General features: G+C 39.0%; 1 protein-coding gene across 5 annotated transcripts in view; it reads left to right on the forward strand.

Moving 5' to 3' along the window:
* Positions 1-22,173, forward strand: part of BBOX1 (gamma-butyrobetaine hydroxylase 1) — a 60,001-nt gene that overhangs the window by 14,696 nt on the left and 23,132 nt on the right. For all 5 annotated transcript variants that reach the window (XM_036029162.1, XM_036029160.1, XM_036029161.1 and 2 more), the window contains one exon: positions 15,409-15,607. In XM_036029162.1, coding sequence (XP_035885055.1) covers positions 15,409-15,607 — 199 coding nt within the window. The remainder of the gene's footprint in view (positions 1-15,408; positions 15,608-22,173) is intronic.

Genomic DNA, 22,173 nt, shown 5'->3' on the forward strand with positions numbered 1-22,173 from the left:
TTTGACCAAATGCATATCATTTCTCAAAATCCGTACCAGTTTGTGAATGTCTCCTTAGCTTCGTTTTTCTCTTGTTGCATTTCTCCCCTCTCCATTGTGCACCTTTGGTTCTTGATTTGTGTTCATTTTACAAAAGACAGTGAAGTGATTGGATCTACATTGTAGGAAGGTCTTGGTCTGGTCATCTGTGTTGAAGGGACTGGTGTGAGGAGTGACCGGAAGCAGGGTGACCATAATGCCGCCTAAAAATGATCCCGTGAAAGAACTGAGAGCCTAAACTGGGGAAGCAGCACAGACGGTGGGGTTAGAATTTGTACTCAAGAGAAACATAATGACCTGCAGGATAGGAGGTTGGTGGTCCTATTCTTTAAACTCTACCAACTTAAAAATGGACTGATGAAAACCAACACATGTACATGTCCAAATATATGGATAAAAGTGGAAAACTTACTAGCACAATCAAAATATGAATATTTTATGTAATTATTCTTTAGCTTCCATGTGAAACTGACATAATTGCACACTCATTTTTGTGACTAACTTTAATATACAAAATTCCCATAACATAATTGATAGGACTGAAATGGGAAAAAAATTAATACACAAATAATATACAATATGAGGTTATAAATATATATATCTAAAAATTTGGGGTTTTAAATTAACACTTAGTATCAGAACGAATGCTTATTCTATCTATCTCTTTCAAATGTTACTGAAATATTTGCATATTATTCCCTGACTTTAGTAGTGTCTGTTACTGCAAACAGAAACTTAAAAATTTGTCATTTTAAGCAGACTTTTTCCCATGGAGGTAGTCTGCTCAGTTTTTCTCAGCAGTCCAGAGACTGAGTACATTCCGTAGTCAGAAAAGAACATTTCCTCTCAATTTGATATGCCCCTCTGACAGTAGAGCAAATCTCCTCCTGTCTCTTTCATCAGATTACCTCCCTCCAGCCCACAGCCATAACCCCCTCTTTTGTTTCAAAAGGACTAAGCCAGAGAGGGAGTGGAAACTCTCAAATGGCTGTCTGGGCCCTCTAAATCTCTGCAGCTTGCCCATGACTGGGGCGGGGGTAGGGGGTTGGAACACACCTCCCCTTGCTTGCAGGGGGCCGTGTATGTCCTTGAAGATGAAGATTTTTATTATAATGCAAGGAATAGAATTGTTTTGGTACAGACAGTACTTTTACAGATTTGTTTTAAAAAAGCAAAGAATCACTTTTTTTTAATTAGCAAGTAATATACATATTAAATATACCTAACTCCCCTGTGACAGTTCACCCCGTCTCTAAGCCTTGCCCCTCACCTTCACCCATTCTTAAACGGCAGGACTCTGCAATGCAGGGCAGAGGTAAGGTGAGGACATTGGTTTCATATATTGCTTGGTTATTATAAAGGGGTCTGGGAGGTTGCTTTTTTCAGGCTGCCTTAGACCATCCTAACCAGTGCCACAGCTGCCAGGTCAGAATGGCTTCAGAACAGCTTTGCTGAAACAGCTGCATCAGAGCAATCAAGCCACACATCACATACCCTAATAGAGTCCCTTCCTAAAGAAGAAAAAAAGATTCCTTCCCTGAGGTCACCCAAGCTCACCCTCTGAGGCGTAGGTGGCATAACAGCTCAAAGTCTTCATATGTTCAAGAAACAAGTCCCTATTCTGTTCTAACTCTTATGTGTGAAAGGGACCTACTGACTTTCATAGAAATGTCTTTGGGGCTTTAATAAAATGAATATGGGTATTTTAAATGCCAGTGAGTTCATACATGTATATTTTGCTTCATTTTTACTCTGGGTTATACTGATGTCTTCCAATGTGTCCTGCTCTTTTTTGAATTACATATCATTTATTGTTACACTCAATTTCTGCATTGAACTTGATACACTTGGGCATAATAGCAAAGGTTCTAATATTCCAACAACAGTTGGAGTCACCCTTGTTCTGTCAGTGATCCCAGGATGGAAGACTCACAACCCGAGATTTGTCCTGTAGCATTCTATAGTGTCCTTAGCAAGTATAAATAATCTAAAGTTTGTTTCCATTATCATCTGCCTAGTTTTTCATTGCCCTTGTAAATGCTAGGTCATATCCTCCTTTTGCCTTTTTTTAATCTCCATTCATATTTCCACCTGGAAGACACATACCACATGAGCAGAGATAAATATTAAAGATAAGTATATTTTACAATGGGATATATTAGAGAATTATTTTAAAAGACTGTACACTATTAATTTTTTTTAAATCTTAGAATATTAACCATATTCTTTAAAAATCTCTTTTTTTACTTAACTTCATAAAACAAAGTATCATATTATCATCCAATGTTAATATTAAACAGATTCAATAAAATCCCTATGAAAATTCTAATGGCATTTTTCACAGAACTAAAACAAACAATTCTAAAATTTGTATAAAACCACAGAAAAGCTCAAGTAGCCAAAGCAATCTTGAGAAAAAAGAACAAAGTTGGAGCTATCATGACCCCAGATTACAAACTATATGATAAAGCTATATTAATCAAAACAGTATGGTACATGCATAAAATCAGACCCATAAATCAATTAAACAGAATAGAGAGCCCAAAATAAACCAATGCAAATATGGTGAGTTAATTTATGAGAAAGGAGCCAAGAATATACAGTGGAGAAAGGATAATTTCTTAAATTAGACAGCCATATGAAAAGAATAAAACTATACCACTGTCTCACACCATACAAAAAATGAACTGAAAATGGATAGAAGGCATGAATGTAAGGCCTAAAAACATAAAACTCCTAGAAGAATAACATAAAACTCTAGGTGATACTCTTCTTGACATCAGTCTTGTTAAATTTTTGGATCTGATTGCAAAAGCAACAAAAGTAAAAAACAAGTGACCCTACATCAAAATAAAATGCTTTTATACAACAAAGGAAACCATTATTAAAAAGTAAAGGCAACCTACTGAGTGGGAAAATATACTTGCAAGTCGTATTTGATAAGGGGCTAATATTCAAAACATGTAAAGAACTCAACTCATTAACAAAAAATTTGATTAAAAAACAAACTGAAGATCTAAGTGGACATTTTTTTCCAAAGAAGACATACAGATGCCCAAAGGCACATTTTATTAATTATCAGGAAAATGAAAATCAAAACCACAGTGAGATATTTCATGCCTATTACAATGGCTATTATCAAAAAGACAAATACATATTTCAGAAGATGTGTAGAAAAGAGAACACTCACATAACTTTGGTGAGAATATGAATCAGTACAGCCACTATATAAAACAGTACAAAAATTTCTCAAAAATATTAAAGATAGAACTACATCATGATCTGACTATTCCAGTTCTGCACTTATTTTTTTAAATGATAACACTAATTCAAAAAGATATATGCATCCCTATATTCATCACAATATTATTTACAATAACCAATGCCTGAAAACAATCTAGGTGTTCATTGATATATGAATGGATAAAGAAGATGTGGTATGTACATGCAAGAGAATGCTACACAACCATAAAACAGAAATCTTGCCATTTTAATAACAGATGGATCTAGAAGGTGGTATGCCAAGTGAAATAATTTAGATAGAGAAAAACAAGTACTGTATAATTTCACTTATATGTAGAATCTAAAACAAATTAAGAAATGAAACTAAAATTCATAGATGCAAAGAATAGATTGTTATCAGAGGGGAAGGAGGTTGGAGGATTGGCAATATGAGTGAAGGGGGTCAGTTGTAGGGTGATGGATGTTATCTAGACTAGTTGTAATTGCTTTGTAATATATACAAAGTATATGGCATTAAATACTATGCCATACACTTAAAACTAATATAATGTTACATACCAATTTTACTTCAGTTAAAAAGATAATAAGTGAATATTTAAATGTTTAAATAAATAATACCCTGGCCATGTGTTTTTTATGTATTTTTTTAAAAGCTGGTGTGTTTAAAGCTGTGAAAATGTTTGAGGATATTTTTGAGAACCTAAAGCAAATCAAGGAAGAATTATTACAGTCCATTTCTTTTTCATGTTTTCTCAGTAAACTTGCCAAAACAAAAATTAAGGAAAATACACTAATGTTTTTTTTCCTGAAAAAACAATTTTCTGTAGTTACACCAAAGTAAGTTTACTTCTTATTTTCCTATTTTTTTTCAGAGTAAAAGTAGAATGAGCTTTCTTCAATGAGTGAAAAGCTTCCATTTCTCATAAACTAGGCTTCCTTTTTCTTGCAGAACAGAAATGAGTTTTATAACATTGGCAGTTAGACTCCAAATTTAGCATTTATACATTTAGAAAATTCAAAATTGTGACGATTTCAAGAAGTAAGGTTGGATCACTTCATAAGCTGGCTTTATTTTTACCAAACCTACACACATGTTATATATTTAGCCTGCCATTTTTGCTAGTGCCTACACATCAGGATATTCATAAGGAAAAAAAGAAAAAGAAAGAAAAAAACCACCAGAGGACAACTGGTTGCAAAACTGTTACCTCTCACTTCTTGTTCTACTTTGCTTCTTCAAAATAGTAGAACATAGAACAACACTTTAGTTTGGGGATAATGAGTATCTTCATCATACTTAAATTCCTTTTTTTAAGTTTCAGTCCCAAACTTTCAAATGTGCCCATGGCAAATAAATAAATAAATAAATAAATAAATATTTTTTAATTAAAAAAATTTTATCCCTGTATAAAAAAGCATTGATTTTTTAAAATTTCTGTTGTTGCTATTTACACACCCTATTGATTTGCCTTATTTCTGGTTGAACATATTAGATAATTTTTAACCTCTGTTCCATTCAGTGAATGCTCTAACTTAACAATATTCTTTCTCTCGAACTTCTCTACTTTTCTCAGTTTGTAACTTTGCTCTTAGTCACGAGAACAGTGTCGCAATGTAGTTAAGAGGGCTCTGGACCCTAGGTATTGCTAGGTCTCTGACCCTAAACAATTTATTTAACATTTCTCTGCCCCCAAATCTTTATCTGCATGATAGAAATACTATCTATCTATCTTTCAGAGTTACACAATGTTGAGTGAAGGGCAATGTCACACTTTACTTATTAACGCACTTAACCTTCTCAAAGGTTCCCTGAATGACAGGTGTAAGTAACTGTGGAGACCAGGCAGTCCTAAGAGGCTTCTTGATCCTCTTGAGCACTACACTTGTTTACCAAAAAAAAAAAAAAAAAAAAAAAAAAATGCTGGATCCCATTAGTGAAATCTCTTTCTCCCTTTTCCCCCAGTGGCTGTTCAGATTCCACATATATCATATGTTTGCCCAAAACAGACTGATACTCAACAGGTTATAGGAAGAAAACATTGTATAGGTTGTCTCTCTTGCCAGCAATTCAGCTGGAGCCTTTTATCATCTCATGTCTGGTTGCTGAAATAACACGGCCTCGGTGTACACACCCACCTTGCACAACTCTGCAGGTTCATTTTCCTGATGCCCATCGCCAGCCCTCTTCCCCCTTGCTCTGTTCTCACTGTGGCACAATGAAGCCCCAAGTCTTCCCTGGGACTTTCCAGTCATCCCACAATCTGGCACCACCTCCAGAAGCTTGTACATTCCTACTTTTATCCATGCTCTCCTTATGCCATTCATTTTGTCTGGCTAACCTTCACCCATCTATCCTGTGAGGTCCAACTCCCACCCCAGGGAAGCCCTTTACCCACGATTCTACCCTCTATTTATATTTATCCCTGAGCCAAACCATAAACTACAGACAAGAAAGGAAGTCATCCCAAGAAATAAATATCATTTCACCAGTAACATGAAAATGCAAGGCTGTAATGGAAGCAGATATGTCTTTCAAAAAAATCGTTAGAATTTGTTAGGAAGGTGAAAGTATAGTATGTCAAGAAAGCTCTCCACCTTTGAAATACTGTGTTATGAAAAGAGAACCGTCTTTGGAGTCAGTAGATCTGGCTTTGATTCTCTGCTTTGTGAGCTTGACTTAGTCTTGTAAATGATCTGAGCCTCACTTTTTCTATATATAAAAGAGGTGATCTGCTCAGCTTTGGGATGTGAAGAATAGATGATAAAATATAAGTACTGTACATCACAGAGTGCCTGGACACTGTGGGTGCTCAAAACCAGTTAGGTCCTTTCCTGTCCCTTTTTTCTCCAATTTACAGAGCCATGCACATAAGAGCAGAGACATAGTAAAGAGAATTTGGGTAAGAACAGGAGGAGAGAGAAACAATAGTGGCATAATAATATCTTATGCTTGAGTCCCCCTTACGTGGATAAAAATCATGTTCTATTTCTGATAAAAAACATGAGAGTCGCTGAGAGGTGAAACCTTGCCCTGAGAAAGATTTTAAGCTTTCAGACATTGGTCCAAAATCCGGGCCAAAAATTTACCCTCTCAGCAGATAGTTTGATTTAAATAAAATTAAGGACGTCAGTGAAAAAACCGGTCAACTATGAACCTAATTTCAATCTGCAACTTAGAAATGTATCCTGAAGCCAGGATGGTCAGCAAACTTGGGAGAAAGTGGCTATGTTATCTATTACTTGGTTAAGGATTGCTATAGATCAAAAATGCCAGCACTCAACAAATGTATTTCATGTATGAACTAAGTACTTGAGTGAAATAAATTCCAGATTCAAACTAGGCACAATTCACAGCCATATGCAAGTAGATGATCTCAATACGGAAGGTTACGTATCTAAAGAGAAAAATGTGCTCATACCAGGAGGAAGCAGAATCTCAAAACATCTTCACAAAGGCAGCGTGATAATTACAATCATTTTCCACACGAGGAAAATGAGACTGAGAGAAATGAAGTAATTAGTCCAAAATCAAAGAGACAAGAACTAGCAGAGCCAGGATTTGACTCAACAGTGTCTGTTCTATTAAATACATTCGCCCCCCGCCCCATGTGGTTACCACAGTTTGTGCGGGCTCCTCTCTCAGTGTCACTGCAGTTATGGCCATGAATGGTCACTGTCTGTGCATTGGCTGTCTTCCCCACTAGGCAGTTGGAATCTAGGGAAATAAATGAGATTAGTAATCATTTATTGAGCATCTACCATTTACTACGAATTTATTTAGCAAATAATGAGTGTCTGCAATGTACGGGCACTGTCTTAGGTGCTGGGGATGCAGCAGTGAGAAAAATAGAGAAAGGCCTTGCTCCTAAGGAGTTTACATCTTGGTAAAGTGATCGATAAATTTACAAATATATCTATGTTACATCAAATGGGTGATAAGGACACAGACACAGACAGATTGATGAATGTGGTGGTGGGAGTGTATGAAATTTCTCTTCTGAGTCCTACTTTTTACTGAAATGAGAAGCAAAGTTGTCAGCTAAGCATGAGTAGGAGGAGGAAGTGTGGGAGATTTGGTGATAGAGAACGTGAGAAACAGTCAGCTAGGGGAGTAAGAGTTAAGAAGAGATTAGCTGGCAAGCAATAGGATCAGTCATTGTAGTATGTTTTCCTCCAGCCATGTTCAGATGCTCTGGTTCAAGTGCACATTTAATCAAGCTCCCTATGATGAGCTCTTTATAAATATCATCTCATTTAACAGCAGTTCCGCAGGTTGTTTTCATCCCATAATTTCCAGATGAAGAAATTGAACTGAGAGAATATATCACTTTCTGAGGATTATGCAGATGAGAATTGTCAGAATTGATATTTGAATTCAGTTCTGTTACCTTCAAACATTAAGCTGTTAACTTTGACACAATGTCTCTATCAAATTGGAGCAATATCTTTATCTCTATATGTGCTTAATATGTTCTCAATGAACTAGCTTTGGAAGGTCTTGGGTAAATGAGAAGTCAGTACGAGTCAATATAGACTCAAAAATCAGTATGAGACTACCCAAAAAAGACTGATTAAATTGGGGCTACATGAATGAGAATGTAGTGGTGAGCCCACCATACAGGATGGGCCAGGTCTCACCTGCAGTATTGTGTCTCTCTCAAGGCAGCAAGGTTCTCATGGGGCATCGGCAAACTTGAACACAGGATCCGAAGGAGACCAGAGAGGGCAGTGCAGGGTTTGGGAGCCATAAAACATGAAAAACATGGGGAAGAAAGAGGCTATGTAGCCTTTGAAAGAAAACTGAACACATTAGTTGTCTTTGTACGCATCTCCAAGATTACCATGTTCTGTGTGAATCTAGAGCACAGCATCAGGGCTTCAAAGAAAGGCAACAGAGGTAGATTCTGCCTCAGCATAAGGAAGAAGCTTGTGATGATGGGAGCTGTCAATTGGAGACAATTGAAGGGTTAATGTACAACTCTCTTAAGCAGTATGAGCTGCTCTATAGGAAGATGCGTGCTGTGTAATTGAAAGTGATCAAGAGGTTGTTCTGTAACCTTTCAGTAACAACAGGGGGTAAAAATGAATTTTCTGTTTGCCTTGCCAACTCTAAGGAAGTCTGAAATACTAATTTCCTTTCTTGATATCCTCTCGTGTTTGTTTTCCTTCCACAAGCAATGTTTGTTTTTTAATACGTGGAATCAAATTGTTTGTATGGGTATCCCTGTTCTGACATGTATTAGCTGCATGTAATTAGGTGAATTATCTAATATCTTTGTGCCTGTCTCCTCATCTATAAAAGGAGAACAATAAATAGAACCTCTGTTATGGGGTGGTTGTGAAGATTACATGAACTGATCCATCCATAAGGGGTTAGAAGAATACCTGGCATCATAAGGGCTCAAAAACGTTAGCTCTCATTTTTTCAAGCATTCATCACACACTGCCATTTAGTGTCACTTTGTGTTTCATGCATTCTTGTTTTCTCTAACCGGATGGTCCTTTAGGAAAAAGTAAAAGTTTGTTCAGGATACAGAAAATACTCATTTACTGAAAATCTACTGGGTGCCCGCCCTGGGCTATATCCTGGGGGAAAGGAGAAAAGGAGGCAACAGTGGCGAGAAGGTAAAGATAAATGATTCGATCTCCAAAGTTTGTAAGATGATTACAGTCTAGTGGGGGAGAGGGAGCCGAGGTCCCACCTGACCCAGGCTTGACTGATTTCCCACCTCATCTGCTACACGCACATGTGTTCTCGTGTGTTCTGCCTGTTGCCTCATGTGTTCTACCTCAGTGACTCTAAGTTCCTCCAACCAGCTAAGAGACTCCCCATCCTCCTACTGTCCCTCCCACCAGGATACCCATCTCTTTGCTCCCTCACCCTTAGAATAAAGGGCTTCTCTCACCCCTCAGGATTTGGCTTAAATAGCATCTCTTCAGCTAGTCCTTTCATAACTGCCATGTCTAAATTGGTTCCGCATTGATCCCCCAATAATTACCAATAGACCTCATTTCTTACCCCATACCACCTGCTGCAGTGTTTACCTTTATGTGCTTACTTGTTGGCTTCCTTTTTTACTCACTGTTTCCCTCACAAAGGCAGCAATCACTTCTATTTTTATTCGCTCATGAGATCTCTTTTGCCTCGCTATGCTTTCCATAAATGTGTGTTGAATAGGTGAATGATCATTTCAGCGTCATGTGGCAAGCACTGTAGCTGTAGTGTGGATCTGCACTGGGGGACCAGAGAAGACAGACACCTAACCCCCCTCTGCAGGTCCTGAAAGAGGCATTGTAGAGGCTGCAGGTGACCCCTGCAGCTCCTGGGCACCCCTCCGTACTTGCCAGCAGCTTCCCGCTGCTCGATTGCCACTCTGCTGGAGGGCTTTCTCCGCCTGAGGGAGCATGCTCGGCCAGGAGACACAGCGAGTCCAGAAGAACCCAGGAGTCCATGAATGCCCAGAGGAACAGCCCTCATCCAGGGAGGGGTGGGCATGAGTGGCCTGTGCTGGACAATTCTGGCCTAGACAACTCTGAAGTGCATTCTGCAGCATTGCCACAAGGTCCAGCCATGCTGAGTCCCTGTTGCCAAAAGCAGTAACCCGTTCCTTAAAACACCTTCTAGAGGCGTCCTTCCATGTTTTACTTCCCTACCTCCTAACAGTGTACCCAGGGCACTTTAGTAAATTGCTTGTATTCAAATCCCCATCTCAGGCTCAGAAAATTTCAGTCTAAGTGAGGACACATGCTCAGAATCTTGAAAGACATTCCGAGTTCACTAGACAAGAGGTAAAAGCACATTCAAAGACAGCTGGGCCCCCTTAGTGCAGAGAAAAGAATCAAAGCCCAGTTTCTACTCAGGTGCCTTTCCTCTACTAGGGGTCAGATTTTTTTTGGGGGGGGGGGGGGAGGGGGAGGGCCAGACCCCTAGGAGGTATTTGTAGAAAAGATAGTAAGGGATTGGCGGATCCCCAGCACACTGTGTTTGCTATTTCAGAGCCAACAGCACAGTTCACTACAGGTGGACAGAAGGTCCTAAACTCTTAAAATAACACATTGCAACTCAGCATGCTGCACTCGTGAGTCTGTAACTAAAGAGCTTCTTTGTGTCCTTTCCTTTTCTGAAATACAATTTAGGATTCAGGAATGTGATTCTTAACCCCAAGAAGGAAATCTTGTACAAATGGTTTCTTGAAAGCCAGCATGAAGCCTGTTCGTAAACTTTATGATGTGTGAAGCACATGTTCGAAGGAAGTATTTATTAGCAGGGCCGTAAGTTAAATTGGACAAGGTGGCTCATGCCTTCAATATTCCGTCATTTTCCATACTGTTTATGTATCCAGACCCAAGTGTGAAATTTAAATTTGCTTTTAATGTATTTGCCTGACAAATGATTGACTCTAGCCAAATGTGTTTTCTTTTGGGTCCCCAGGAGTTATGCTTCACAGTTGGAGGAGACTGAAAAAATGCTTATAAATTACATTGTCGATGTTAAGGTTTCTGTGCTGGTATCACAGAACAATTTTACTGGCGGTTAACAAAACGCAGCTTATCTCTCACGAAAAGTAGAGTGGCTTATATTTGAGGTGTTATGGTAGATTTAGAAACTGATTAAGTCACCGTGCTGCCTCTGAAAGTCACAGTTAGCATTATTGAGTATTTGGGTGGCTCATCCTGGGACACCAGTTCTGCAACGGGCTGTGGCCCTTGGTCTCTGACCTCTGCCAAGCTCCCGCCAGAGCGCACCAAAATGAGAGCTAGGGTCGGAAAATTGTAAACTTTGTGGAGCTTAAAAAATTTTTGTAACTACATTCTGAAAGTAAAATCCTGTAAATCTCATTTATTTATAGTACCTACTATGCTGTCTATGGAATTGATAGCCCTGCTTTATACCGGATATCTTAGTGTGAATATGGTTGGTTTTATAAGGGTAAAGGAAAACACTTATTGGAAGACTCTAACTCACTCTGTGTTTTTAACATGAGGGTGTTGTGTGTGTGTGCACTCGTGTGCTGGAGAACATGTTGTATCTGTGTGAGTGTTAGTTTGTAGTGGGAAGGGGACTCACGTGGAAACAAACTCACTGAAATGTGCTGTGAGTGTGTACAGATGTGCTCTGCATGTGCCTAAAGCAGGTGCTTCTGAAATGCACAAAGCAGTCAAAATACAAACTCGAAGTTTTAAGAACATTTACATCTAGTGAAAATTTTTTTTTAATTTTTTTTTAATCCTTGTTCAAATACAGTTTTCTCCTTTTAACTCCCAATCCAGTTTCTTTATTATATTCCTTGCCACTGTCACCAGACTCTCTGGAAAGTGATGACGGCCTCAGTGATGACAAGGACCACTGAAATACTGTAGCATAGCTTAGAGAAGCCAGCCGATTTTTAAGTCCCGGTTCCTCTCACAGAAAGTGCAAGGCAGTGCTGTTGCGGTGTTGCGCAATGGGGCCGACTCACGGTGTTTTCTCTGTGTTTGAAATGCTGACGAGGAGCCAAGGTTTATCTTTCAACACCCATGCTTGAACAAGTTCAGACAAAGTGTTCCCAGTTCTAATTTGCTCTGTTTTCTTATTTGTCTGGTAGATTTCCTTCATAAGGGACAGAAAAATCTATGGACATTCAGACACAGAACATAAAAATGCACAGGATAACAGTATTTCAAGGCCTCAAATATTCCTGTGCAGCTGATAAAATTACAGACTTTGGAGTCAGTTGCCTGGATTTGACTAACTAGCTCTGCAAATCATTAGCAGCAGGACTTGGATCTCTGTTCCCTTCCCTGTAACAGGAAAATACTGAAAGCGTCTATCGCAACTATTTATTGTGGATATTAAAAGAAATAATATACAGGAAGCATCCAGCACTGTTCCTGACATCTAAAAAAGTACTCAGCAAATATTAGCTATTACTTATTATTATTGTTTTTGTTGTTGTTGTTAGTCTGCTATGTGCCAGGCACTGTATGAGGCTCCATGTATGATCTCACTGCATGGTAATGAAAGACCTGCAGTGTAAATATAACTGGGGCTGTTTTATAAATTATGAGAAAAGGGCTCAGAGAAGAGACCAAGAAACTAGCTGGTAAGAGTCAGGATAATTATTTAAAGCCAGGCCCCTTAGCCTTCAGGCTCCTAATTTATTCATGTCGTGTCTCATACAGTCACACATGTGACTATTTAAGTTAGTTAATATTAAATAAAAATTTAGTTCCTCAGTCCCACTTGCTGCATGTCAAGTCTCAATAGCCATGTGTCGGTGCGAATAGCTACAGTACTAGACAGCACAGATACAGAATCTTTCTGTCATCTCAGAAGTTCTATTTGACAACACTGCAGCCTCAGACCGACACCAACTCTCCATGCTGGTTTGCTCTCTACGAGATATAAGATATTCTTCTAAATATTACAGCACAGGTTCATCAATAGATTATTTAACTCTTTGTAATCAGGATAACCCATTTGCTGTATGACCATGTAGATGAAGCTAATCTACGCAACAGTCTGCACAGGAATGAAAAACCTGTCCTCTGTCTGAGAACTAGGAGGACCCTCAGCTGTGGTCTAGACAATCGTGTTGTTCAACAGTGAGAACTGATGATGATGGGAAACCCTAGTCAGTGTGCAAACACCAGCAGAGTCTCCAACATCACATCTGCCCATCTCTAATCCTCTACGGGCTTGTGCTTTTCATTTGGGGTCAATAAGCTAAAGCTGTTTGAAATACCATTTAAGTTTCTAGCTATTGTCTACTTAGAGCAAGCTTTGGAAAGAGGAGATGGTGATTTGTTATTATGTCCTTAACACTGACATTTACTTAGGAAATTTTTCTCCTAACTGGAAGCCAAATGACTCGTCTAGTTAGGCAGCCAATAAACACTATTTATACCATTTATCACCTTCTTTCTGCAGACTCTCTCGATTGTATCACACACTACAATCTGGAAACTTTAAATAGAAAGAACAAATGGGATGGCCAAGCAAACAACCGCATAAGTGAACGTTGAGAACAAAGCCAAGCAGACTGCCTCTTTGAGAAGAGTCTCTTTCATGTAAAATCAGCCCTGTTTGATTTTAGAAGGAATATTTGAGGCATGCGAAACAGACCCGGGGCCCTTCATGCATTTACAAGGGTAGCTAGCACCCTAGAAGGAGCATAAGGGGCCAGAAGATCAGATACCTCTGTGGTGGCCTGAACATATTTCAATTACAGCATCTATCGCATTGTGTTTTAAGTGTCAGGTCCCATGTCCCGTTCTCCCACAGATTATGAGCAACATAAAACTTATTGCCTATCACAGTGCCTTGCAATGTGGTAAAATGTTAGGCTTATTGACAAGATAAAGCAACGAATAATTGTTAAGTAGCTGATATAATCAAGGAATACCAAGAATTTGCATGTTACACCATCCCCCCTCCAAAAATAAAAGAATATGATCATTATCCCAAAACCTTCTCACCTCATTGTCTGTTATTGCTTTAGCCAACCCCCTTTGGTGTGATACAAAATGACCCATATGCTGAGCTGTTTCTCTTTGCCCAAGTGATTTGTTTGATATTAAATTTTAAGGTTCTCTCAAATGTAAGAAGCACTCAATAAGCAATGCTTTAAGAAAGATAAGAAGAAGAAAGAGGTAAAGTTATTGTTCTCTCAGGTCTGGTTGGTGCCAAAGAGAGAGAAGAGTTAAAATGAGCAATTAGGAATCATTAGCTGGATATAAGCTCGACTTCCTGAGAAGATACAGTAAGTCACTTTGGCCTATGGAATGTATTCAGTACTAAAGAACCTTAACAGAGTCCAAAAGAATTAATTCAGTAACCAGGAAGGCCTAATTTACAGTTTGCAATTTAGGCCCCAGAAGTTCTGCCTCATGAAAGCTGTTAGGCTTAATGACCCAGAAACTTTGGTGATCTGTGCACGTGTAGTCTGCCTGGGTCTTCCCATGTATACACACCTACTCACCTCTGCAAATGTCCTTATGTCACTAGCTGGTAGAAGAGCAGAAAGTGGCTTTCTGCACGTGCCTGTGTCTTTTCATTCCTAAGGCCACTATCTGACTCCTAAGAAATCCTTGTTCCTGCATAAATAGCCATGTTGCCACCACAGGGAATGATTTCCAGTCTACAACTATGACAAGGGGACATTGGCCCAGTCCTCATTTGTAAATGGGAAGAGGGGTTATTAAGGTTGTGTTCTTTAACATGACAAATATTCCCCAGTTAGAAAAGTGAAACATTGCTTAGATGGCATAAATTCTCATATTGTCACTTGTTAGGAAGGTTTGCCTTCCTAACGCAAATTTATTCCTGAAAAATAAAGAAATTACATAAATTAGCTAGGCTTAAGGTCTTTTCTGAATGCAGTTGTAATATCTAAGTTATTTTCTCTGTGTCCAGCCTCTTTTGGGAGATCCTGGTGTACAATCAAATTATTTTTTATATTTGTTTTCCTTTGTGTTTTTTAAGTACACATTTTAATGAGCAATTTAATCATAAGGAATCAAAGAACGCATTTGACTTTGTCTCCTGTGGCTTTGTCACCAAGGTGTCTGAGCACCCCAGGACCACACTTTTCCCCTTCTCTTCCCCATAGCCAGATTTTTTTGACTCCAAAGTACAGTTCAACCCCAGGGAAAGCTTCTTATCAGATGAAATAAGAAAGAAGGAACTGTACCTCTCGTGGGAAACACTTCCCCCACTCCCAGGACTAGGCATGTGATGTTCCAGTCCACCGTTCCGATTTTATCATCTTCTTGGAATTCAGCAATAAGACTTGGTTGCTAAAACACAGTATTCAGGCTTATTTCTAAACAGTGTCCAGACAGAGAAGTTTTAAGTACACACAGATCAAGAGCCATCCATAAGCTAATCTACATTCTCTCAACAAATGTGATATAATGAATACCTGTCATGGATCCAGAATAGTAGTAAGCAGGGTGCATATAAATAGACTAGCATGGTTCCAGGGGGAAATATGGTAACTTGGGCATTTGTAGTATGACTAAAATTTAATAAGTTCCATGGTAAGTCAAAGGTCAACTTCATGGAACTTGTCCCGCCTCTGAGGTTATCATTGTGTTTAAAAACAGTGTGATCCCATCTGGTTTCTTCTTTTTTTTAATTCACAGAATGTCAGTATTGGGGCTCAGAACTCCAGCTACCTACGCTGAATTTCGAAGATGTTTTAAGAAGTGATGAACATGCATACAAGTGGCTCTCCAGCCTCAAGAAAGTAGGCATCGTGCGACTCACAGGGGCATCCAGCAAACAAGGAGAAATTTTAAAACTTGGCAAAAGGATTGGTTTTCTTTATCTCACATTTTATGGGTGAGTTACCAAATAGTTTATATTCTGACATTATATATAAAGTTGAATATATTTCTCAGAAGGGGTACTGTTTTGGTTGAAGATACAGACATTTCCATACTATCTTGAGCAGGAAGTCAGATAAGAAGCTGACTTCTTTTTTTTTTAAGATTTTATTTATTTATTTTTAGAGAGGGAAGGGAGGGGGGAGAGAAAGAGAGAAAAACATCAATGTGCGGTTGCTGGGGGTTATGGCCTGCAACCCAGGCATGTATCGTGGCTGGGAATCGAACTTGTGACACTTTGGTTCGCAGCCCGTGCTCAATCCACTGAGCCAGCCAGGGCTAGAAGCTGACTTCTTAACAGTGAGATTTCTCTGAGAATCACTGGAATTCTTAAAAAGTCTAAAAGCCCAAAGACATCAGGCTAGTTACAGGTGTATATTAGTTTGCCTGAGCTGCCGTAAGAGAATAACAGAGACTGGATGGCTTAAAGAACAGAAATTTACTTCCTCTCAGTTTGGAAGGCCACAAGTTCAAGATCATGGTGCCAGCAGGGTTAGTTTCTGGAGAGACCTCTCCTCCTGGCCTGCAGATGGCCACTTTCTCACGTCTTCTCACGTGGGCTTTCTTCCATGCACACATACTCCTAGTGTCTGCTCCTCTTCTTGCCAGGCCTAGAGGCCCCACACTTGGAACTTAATCTTGATTACCTCCTTACAGGCGCTCTCTCCCAATAGAGTCACATTGAGGGTTAGTTAGGGCTTCCTCGTGTAAACTGTGGAGAGACACAATTCCCAACCAGGTGGGGTGGAAGACTGGGTTTCTTCAAGATTTTTATAAAATATTCAGCTTTACAAATGTTAAAAGTCATTAAAGTTTTACCTCCCAAGAGTTGGCAAAAAATAAAATCAGGCCCTAGGGGATTGAAATCAGCCACCAGATGTGTTTAAAAATAAAAAGATAAAATTAACATGCAGAAAATTAAGTCTATGAACTTAAGCAAGTAACAGGAAATATATAATTCATTTTAACTTTGGCACAAGAAGTGGTCTGCATAAGAATTGCTGGGAGGTAAAACTAATTACGGACGTTGAAACACTAACAACAGAAAATACTTACCTGGAAGTGGGGGCATGACTATATTTCTAATCTTTAGGGTGAACCTCTCATGTGTGGTGAAGACAATGATTCTTGGGCTCATGGAGTAGAGGGCACTGGAAGGAAAAAGGGCCTTTAAAATCCGAAGGGCCTTTAAAATTGGAAACGGGTAACACACAGACTGTATTTAGATGTGTTTTGCTGGGCCCTACGTGATGTTCAAAGAAAATGAAATTAGTCATCAATACTTAAAAACTGGGAGATTTTACATTACGTATGGACCTGACACTTCTTGAAAAAATCAAGTCTGGCAACAGCTGAGCCTAAATTCCTGCATGCTGACAACCTGCTGGTCCAAAGTAGAGGCTGCTCCTTGAAGACAGCACATGTTCACTCCCCAGTTTGCCAAAGGCCTTCCCCAGCCCTGCTGGCCTTCGAGTTTGCCACCAGAATCTATGATAAGATTTCATCTGTTAATAAACAGAGGATTGAAAAACTCAATTACTTGCCCTCGGTGATTTCAGCAAGTTAACTAATTGCAGAAGATGCTATCCTATTTAGACTTGAAGGACCCAGCCCCTACTACCACTCCAAGAATGTCTCATAAAATGTGTACCTTCCCTACATCTGGAAGAATTTGAATGGCCGTAGGGATCACACAACAGTCACAGGCAAACAAAAAAAAAAGGAGGAAAAGCCTTGAAATTACTAAAAGCCTCAACAGTATTATTTGTTCTTTATTTTAATGTTCACAATTTTCTGAAGTAGATACCATCTCCCATTTCACTCTAAGGAGTCTGAAGTCCAGAGAATTCAACCATGACCCACGTTCCCAACACATAGTTACAAAGGAACCAGAGCTGGGATCTGGGTCTTTTCTACCCCTTGGCTTCCTAATCCATGTCACTATCAATAATAAAAAGGAAGAACATGGAAAAGATGCTTTCAGGCACTGGATGTAAACAGAACATTTCAAAATAAATATCTTCTACACTGTTGCGCTTAGCTTTCATTTGCTTACAGCAGATTTCTTGTATCCATGCCAACACGCTGGGCAATTTCATAATAGTGGCCAAATTGGGGGCTCTTCATTGTAGTTCTCTTACTCCTGCCCCCACCCACCACATAAGGATCAATTCTGCATCCTGATGTATGACTTGTATTTTGTTTTGTTTTATTGTTACGAATGGTAACAAAATACTCTGGCCACTGATCTAATATTGTGAAATTTATTGGAATAAAGACTAAAGGCTCCTTGTCAAAATGAATCAGACCTCCTACTATTATTCCATGTCCTTTATCCAAGCCCAGTGCAGCAAACCAGATAGGTTTAACCTGCCAGTACTCAGGCTCACCCTCCACAGGTGATCACACTTCTCTCCTGAATCTCTCAAACTATAGCACAGGTCACAGGTGCCTTTATTGCCACCTTACTGCTACTCTCAGCACTCATCATCAAGATCTCTCTTTTTTGGTGGGGGGTGGGGGGTGCTTTTTCATTTCCTAGCTTATGAAGTTACAGAAGAACACAGTTTCACTGTTGTTGCTTTGTATCTTTTGCTTTTGTGGGTGGTGGTGTTGTCGTTGTTGTTGTTGTTGTTAAGAAAATGATCAAAGCATCTTCCCTGAAGAATGTTTGGGTTCATTCTTCAGAGGTTTTGTTGTTGTTGTTTTAGCAGGACTTGGGTTTGGCCTGAGTAGCAGGAATTTTTAAAACGGTAGGTGATTCTGATGTGCAGCAATGGTTACAAACCTCTGGCTGAGAGGAAGTGTCCTTCAAGAGAAGACAAGTCTCAGTTGGCAAACAACTTGGGTGCTACACGTCCTCTTAGCTCTCACAATTATGTACCCTAAATGGCATTTATCATGTTCGTCTTTGTCCTGTGCCAGTGCCTGGACATGACTGATCCTCACAATAGAACTAGTAGCTGCCTTAGCCAGGGCCCCTCCCTTTGCTATCTTTGCTTCTCCACTGGCACAGTGCTTTCTTCTTGTTTGGAAAATAATTGCTTGGCGAGTAAGTATACATAATAAATGAATGAAGGCAATAAATAATGGATGAGAGGGACTTGACAGAATTAGGAGAGGGATAGAGAAAGGAAAGTGGGTAAAGTTAAATTTTTCAGGGAACATGGATTCCACTCTTGCTTAGATGCCAAAACCAGTCAATATCAAGGTGTTAGTTTACACACACCTCCCTTGGGAACCAATTCCCACCTAGCACTTTTCCATTCAAACAGGGTCATACTTGGAGAATTTGAATTGCATCGGTCTAAAGTGAAAAGTATAATATCTAATTTTGGGTTTTGGCTGTCATCTCAATTATTAAATTGTTGATTGGATAAACAAAAACAGTAGGTTCCAGCATTTTGTGCAGCCTTGGTATATAGTAGGCAAAGAATAAATGTTTAATGAACAAATGCATGCCTACATGCTTTTAGAAGACTACAAGGCAGCAAATGAGTGCAATAATTATTAGAGCACTTTATAATTATAAGATTATGTTCAACTTCTAAATCAAAAATGATAATAACATTGGGGACAAAAGCGTGTGTCATCCATCACCCACATCTGTATTATCTCAGATGCTTGTCATTCTTTTGTCACTGCAATGTCTAAACCAGGGGTGTCAAACTCATTTTCCCCGGGGGCCACATCAGCCTCCCAGTTGCCTTCAAAGGGCCAAAATAATTTTAGGACTGTATCAATGTAACCACTCCTTAACTGTCAAGGAGCTGAAATTACATTTGGCCCTACACTCAGGGCCAACACTCTTCTCTCTAGGGAAATTTTAATGAAAAGGAGTATATGCTAAGATATTGAGGGCATCCATTGGAGAAAACATCAAAAATTCTTTCTTAGCATTGTTGACACTTACCAGTCCTTAGTTAGAAAATTAACCTCAAGACTGACTCTGGGTCACCCTTGGTCATTGGAAAGTCAGTTGGAGATATTAAAAATTTCAGCCTTAACTAGCAAGGCCAACTTCTTTCCAGAATAAAGCCCAGATCAGATTTCCTTCTGTCAAAAATATTTTATTTGCTGGCATGAGCAAGTTGCATTAATATACTTGTAGTAATTAGACTAATAAGAACAATGAAAGGAAAGTTAAAAATATGTTTTTTGGAAACACTAGCATCAGGAATAAAGTAAAAACAGTGAGAGACAATGAGGAAAATGGGGAAAAGAAAAGAAACGTATGGATGTTGGTGATAGTTACATGTTATCTTGTAGAAACAAACATGGAAGCTGTGCAGTTGCTGAAAAAACTTATACAGCCACACATGGTAGAGAAAAATATAAATAAATACTGTGGAACACTTAGCTCCAAAAAGAATTGAGGAGCCAATGCCCCAGAGCATCTGTATTCCATTACTGCCCAGAGAGCTGCCCAGAGAGCGCCCAAAGGAACAATGGAAACAGAATACATTCATGCCTTCTCAGTCGGTTATTTGGAAGTGACTAGTTGATCCAAACCTTTCGTTTAATTCCCTGGAGCTCTGTGACTCTCCTCAACTGAGGACTTGCCTTTCTCTGACAATAGGAGTGTTGGAATACCTGCCGTGCCCTTTGAGACCTTCGGGTAAAAATTTGCTGGAAAAAATGTAAAATTCTACTACTACTGCCCAGCTTTGCCTCAGCAGGAGTGCCTTGCATGGAGGCCTCATGAGATGAATGAGATGTCGGACAGAAAATGTTTCTAGTGGGCTTTTTGTGAAGTATGCCCGCCAGTCCAGTTAAGAATTAAGAAAACTGAAATAGCTTCTGAAAAGTACAAGCGTTTCTGCTAGCATTTCTGTATGCCAGCACGGCAGCATCTCACACATGAGGTTGTATTAGAGACTAAGGGGTATAATTGAAAAATACTATTCAATGGCATCTGGGCCCTTAGAAATTACTACGACCATTAGCACTGCCTCCAAAGCTGACTTGGAGGGAGCTACTCGGCTGATGTACGTGTTACCAGAAAACATTTGTGAAGTGTGGCGGCTGAACGGGGAAAGAAAAGGACAAGTTGACTCATTTCGTTGAAGTTCTAGCCAAGAAATTGCTTGAGAAAACCACAGGGCCTATCCTGAATAAAAATGGCTTCTGAGTTATGAAAAAAAAAATCAAATCAAAACCTAAAAGCAATTCAGACTTGGGAAGAAGGCAAAGAAAACTTGTCTGAGTTCTGAATTTAGTTGTAATTCCATCCCACTTTGTAAAAAGTTCACACGGGGATTTCTTAATGAGCTGTTTTAAGATTTAGTACCAAGCACAATGTTTGACTCGGGGCAGGGGCCTTTCAAATGTGTGTTTTTGTGAGTATTAGGGTTTCCTAAGCAGAATTACAAGCTATGTTCTTTCAGCCATTGTGAACCCCAGCTTATGTTATCAGCCAAGTCTGGGTCCCTGGGGTTTCCTCTGTAATATCAGGGTTCATTGTCATTAAAGTTGCTGCCAACAAAACCACTTGAGTATGAGATCATCTCATGAATGAAAGGAAAAAGAACTTCTGTGTCTCGTGCTCCTCTAGAAATCACTTGAGGAAATTTATGAGATACCCTAATAACGTAGTTGCTTCTCCACAACCCTGAACCCCATTGCTTCCTTGGTTGTACTCTGTGCAGGCAGCGCAGGCAGCTGTTACTATTGGAGTGGGAAAATAATTTTTTCCTAAGCATCTTTGATGTGCTAAGTATTGGGCTAAAAGCTTTACCATCATTTTCTTGATTTTTTCTCAATTCTTATGAGAATCCTTCTCCCCATTTTAGAGGTAAGGAAACTGAGGTAGAACAACCAGGCTGCAAACCCAAGTGTCCTTGACTCAACAGCCTGCAGTACCTCCTTCCCATTATGGTACGAGGGCAGTCTCTTGTTACCGAACATTGCCCCTATAGTTCCTAATACCACAACAACGTTGACTATCAAATTTGGCCTCTACTCATATTTATTGCTCAGACACCAGGGAATATTTGATGGTGTAATGTACAAATTTCTTAAATTAAATTAGAACAACAGCACCAGATTATTGATTCCCTTTCATTCTATTAAGGTCAATTATAGGCAAATGTTTATGCAAAAGCAAAATGACAATCAACAAAAAATTAGATAACTTGTCACAAGGGAAGATAAAGTTTATATTTAAGTCTTTCACATCAGTAATCTAAACTAGCATCCAATTCTTGTTCAGATGAAATTAATTCAGCAAAATTTGACCTCCTATGCAAAGGAATTTTCACAAATAATAATTTATTATTATTATTATTATTATTATTTTGCAATGCATTGCATTCTAAGTTGTTCATAATGAAGGCCTTTGGAGATAATTTCTATAACACATTCCTTTATCTTTACTTTTCAGAGGTAGTTATTTTTCTATATATACCTGTCTTCATTTTCATTATTGGAAGTATCATTAAACTTTAAAAATAAATTTTAAAAAATACTTCTCATGGTAAAATATAGTCCAGATACATAAAAATCACATAAAACAAAAGTATA

This window comes from Phyllostomus discolor, chromosome 6, assembly GCF_004126475.2.
Source record: "Phyllostomus discolor isolate MPI-MPIP mPhyDis1 chromosome 6, mPhyDis1.pri.v3, whole genome shotgun sequence".
In the NCBI taxonomy this organism is placed as follows: Eukaryota; Metazoa; Chordata; class Mammalia; order Chiroptera; family Phyllostomidae; genus Phyllostomus; species Phyllostomus discolor.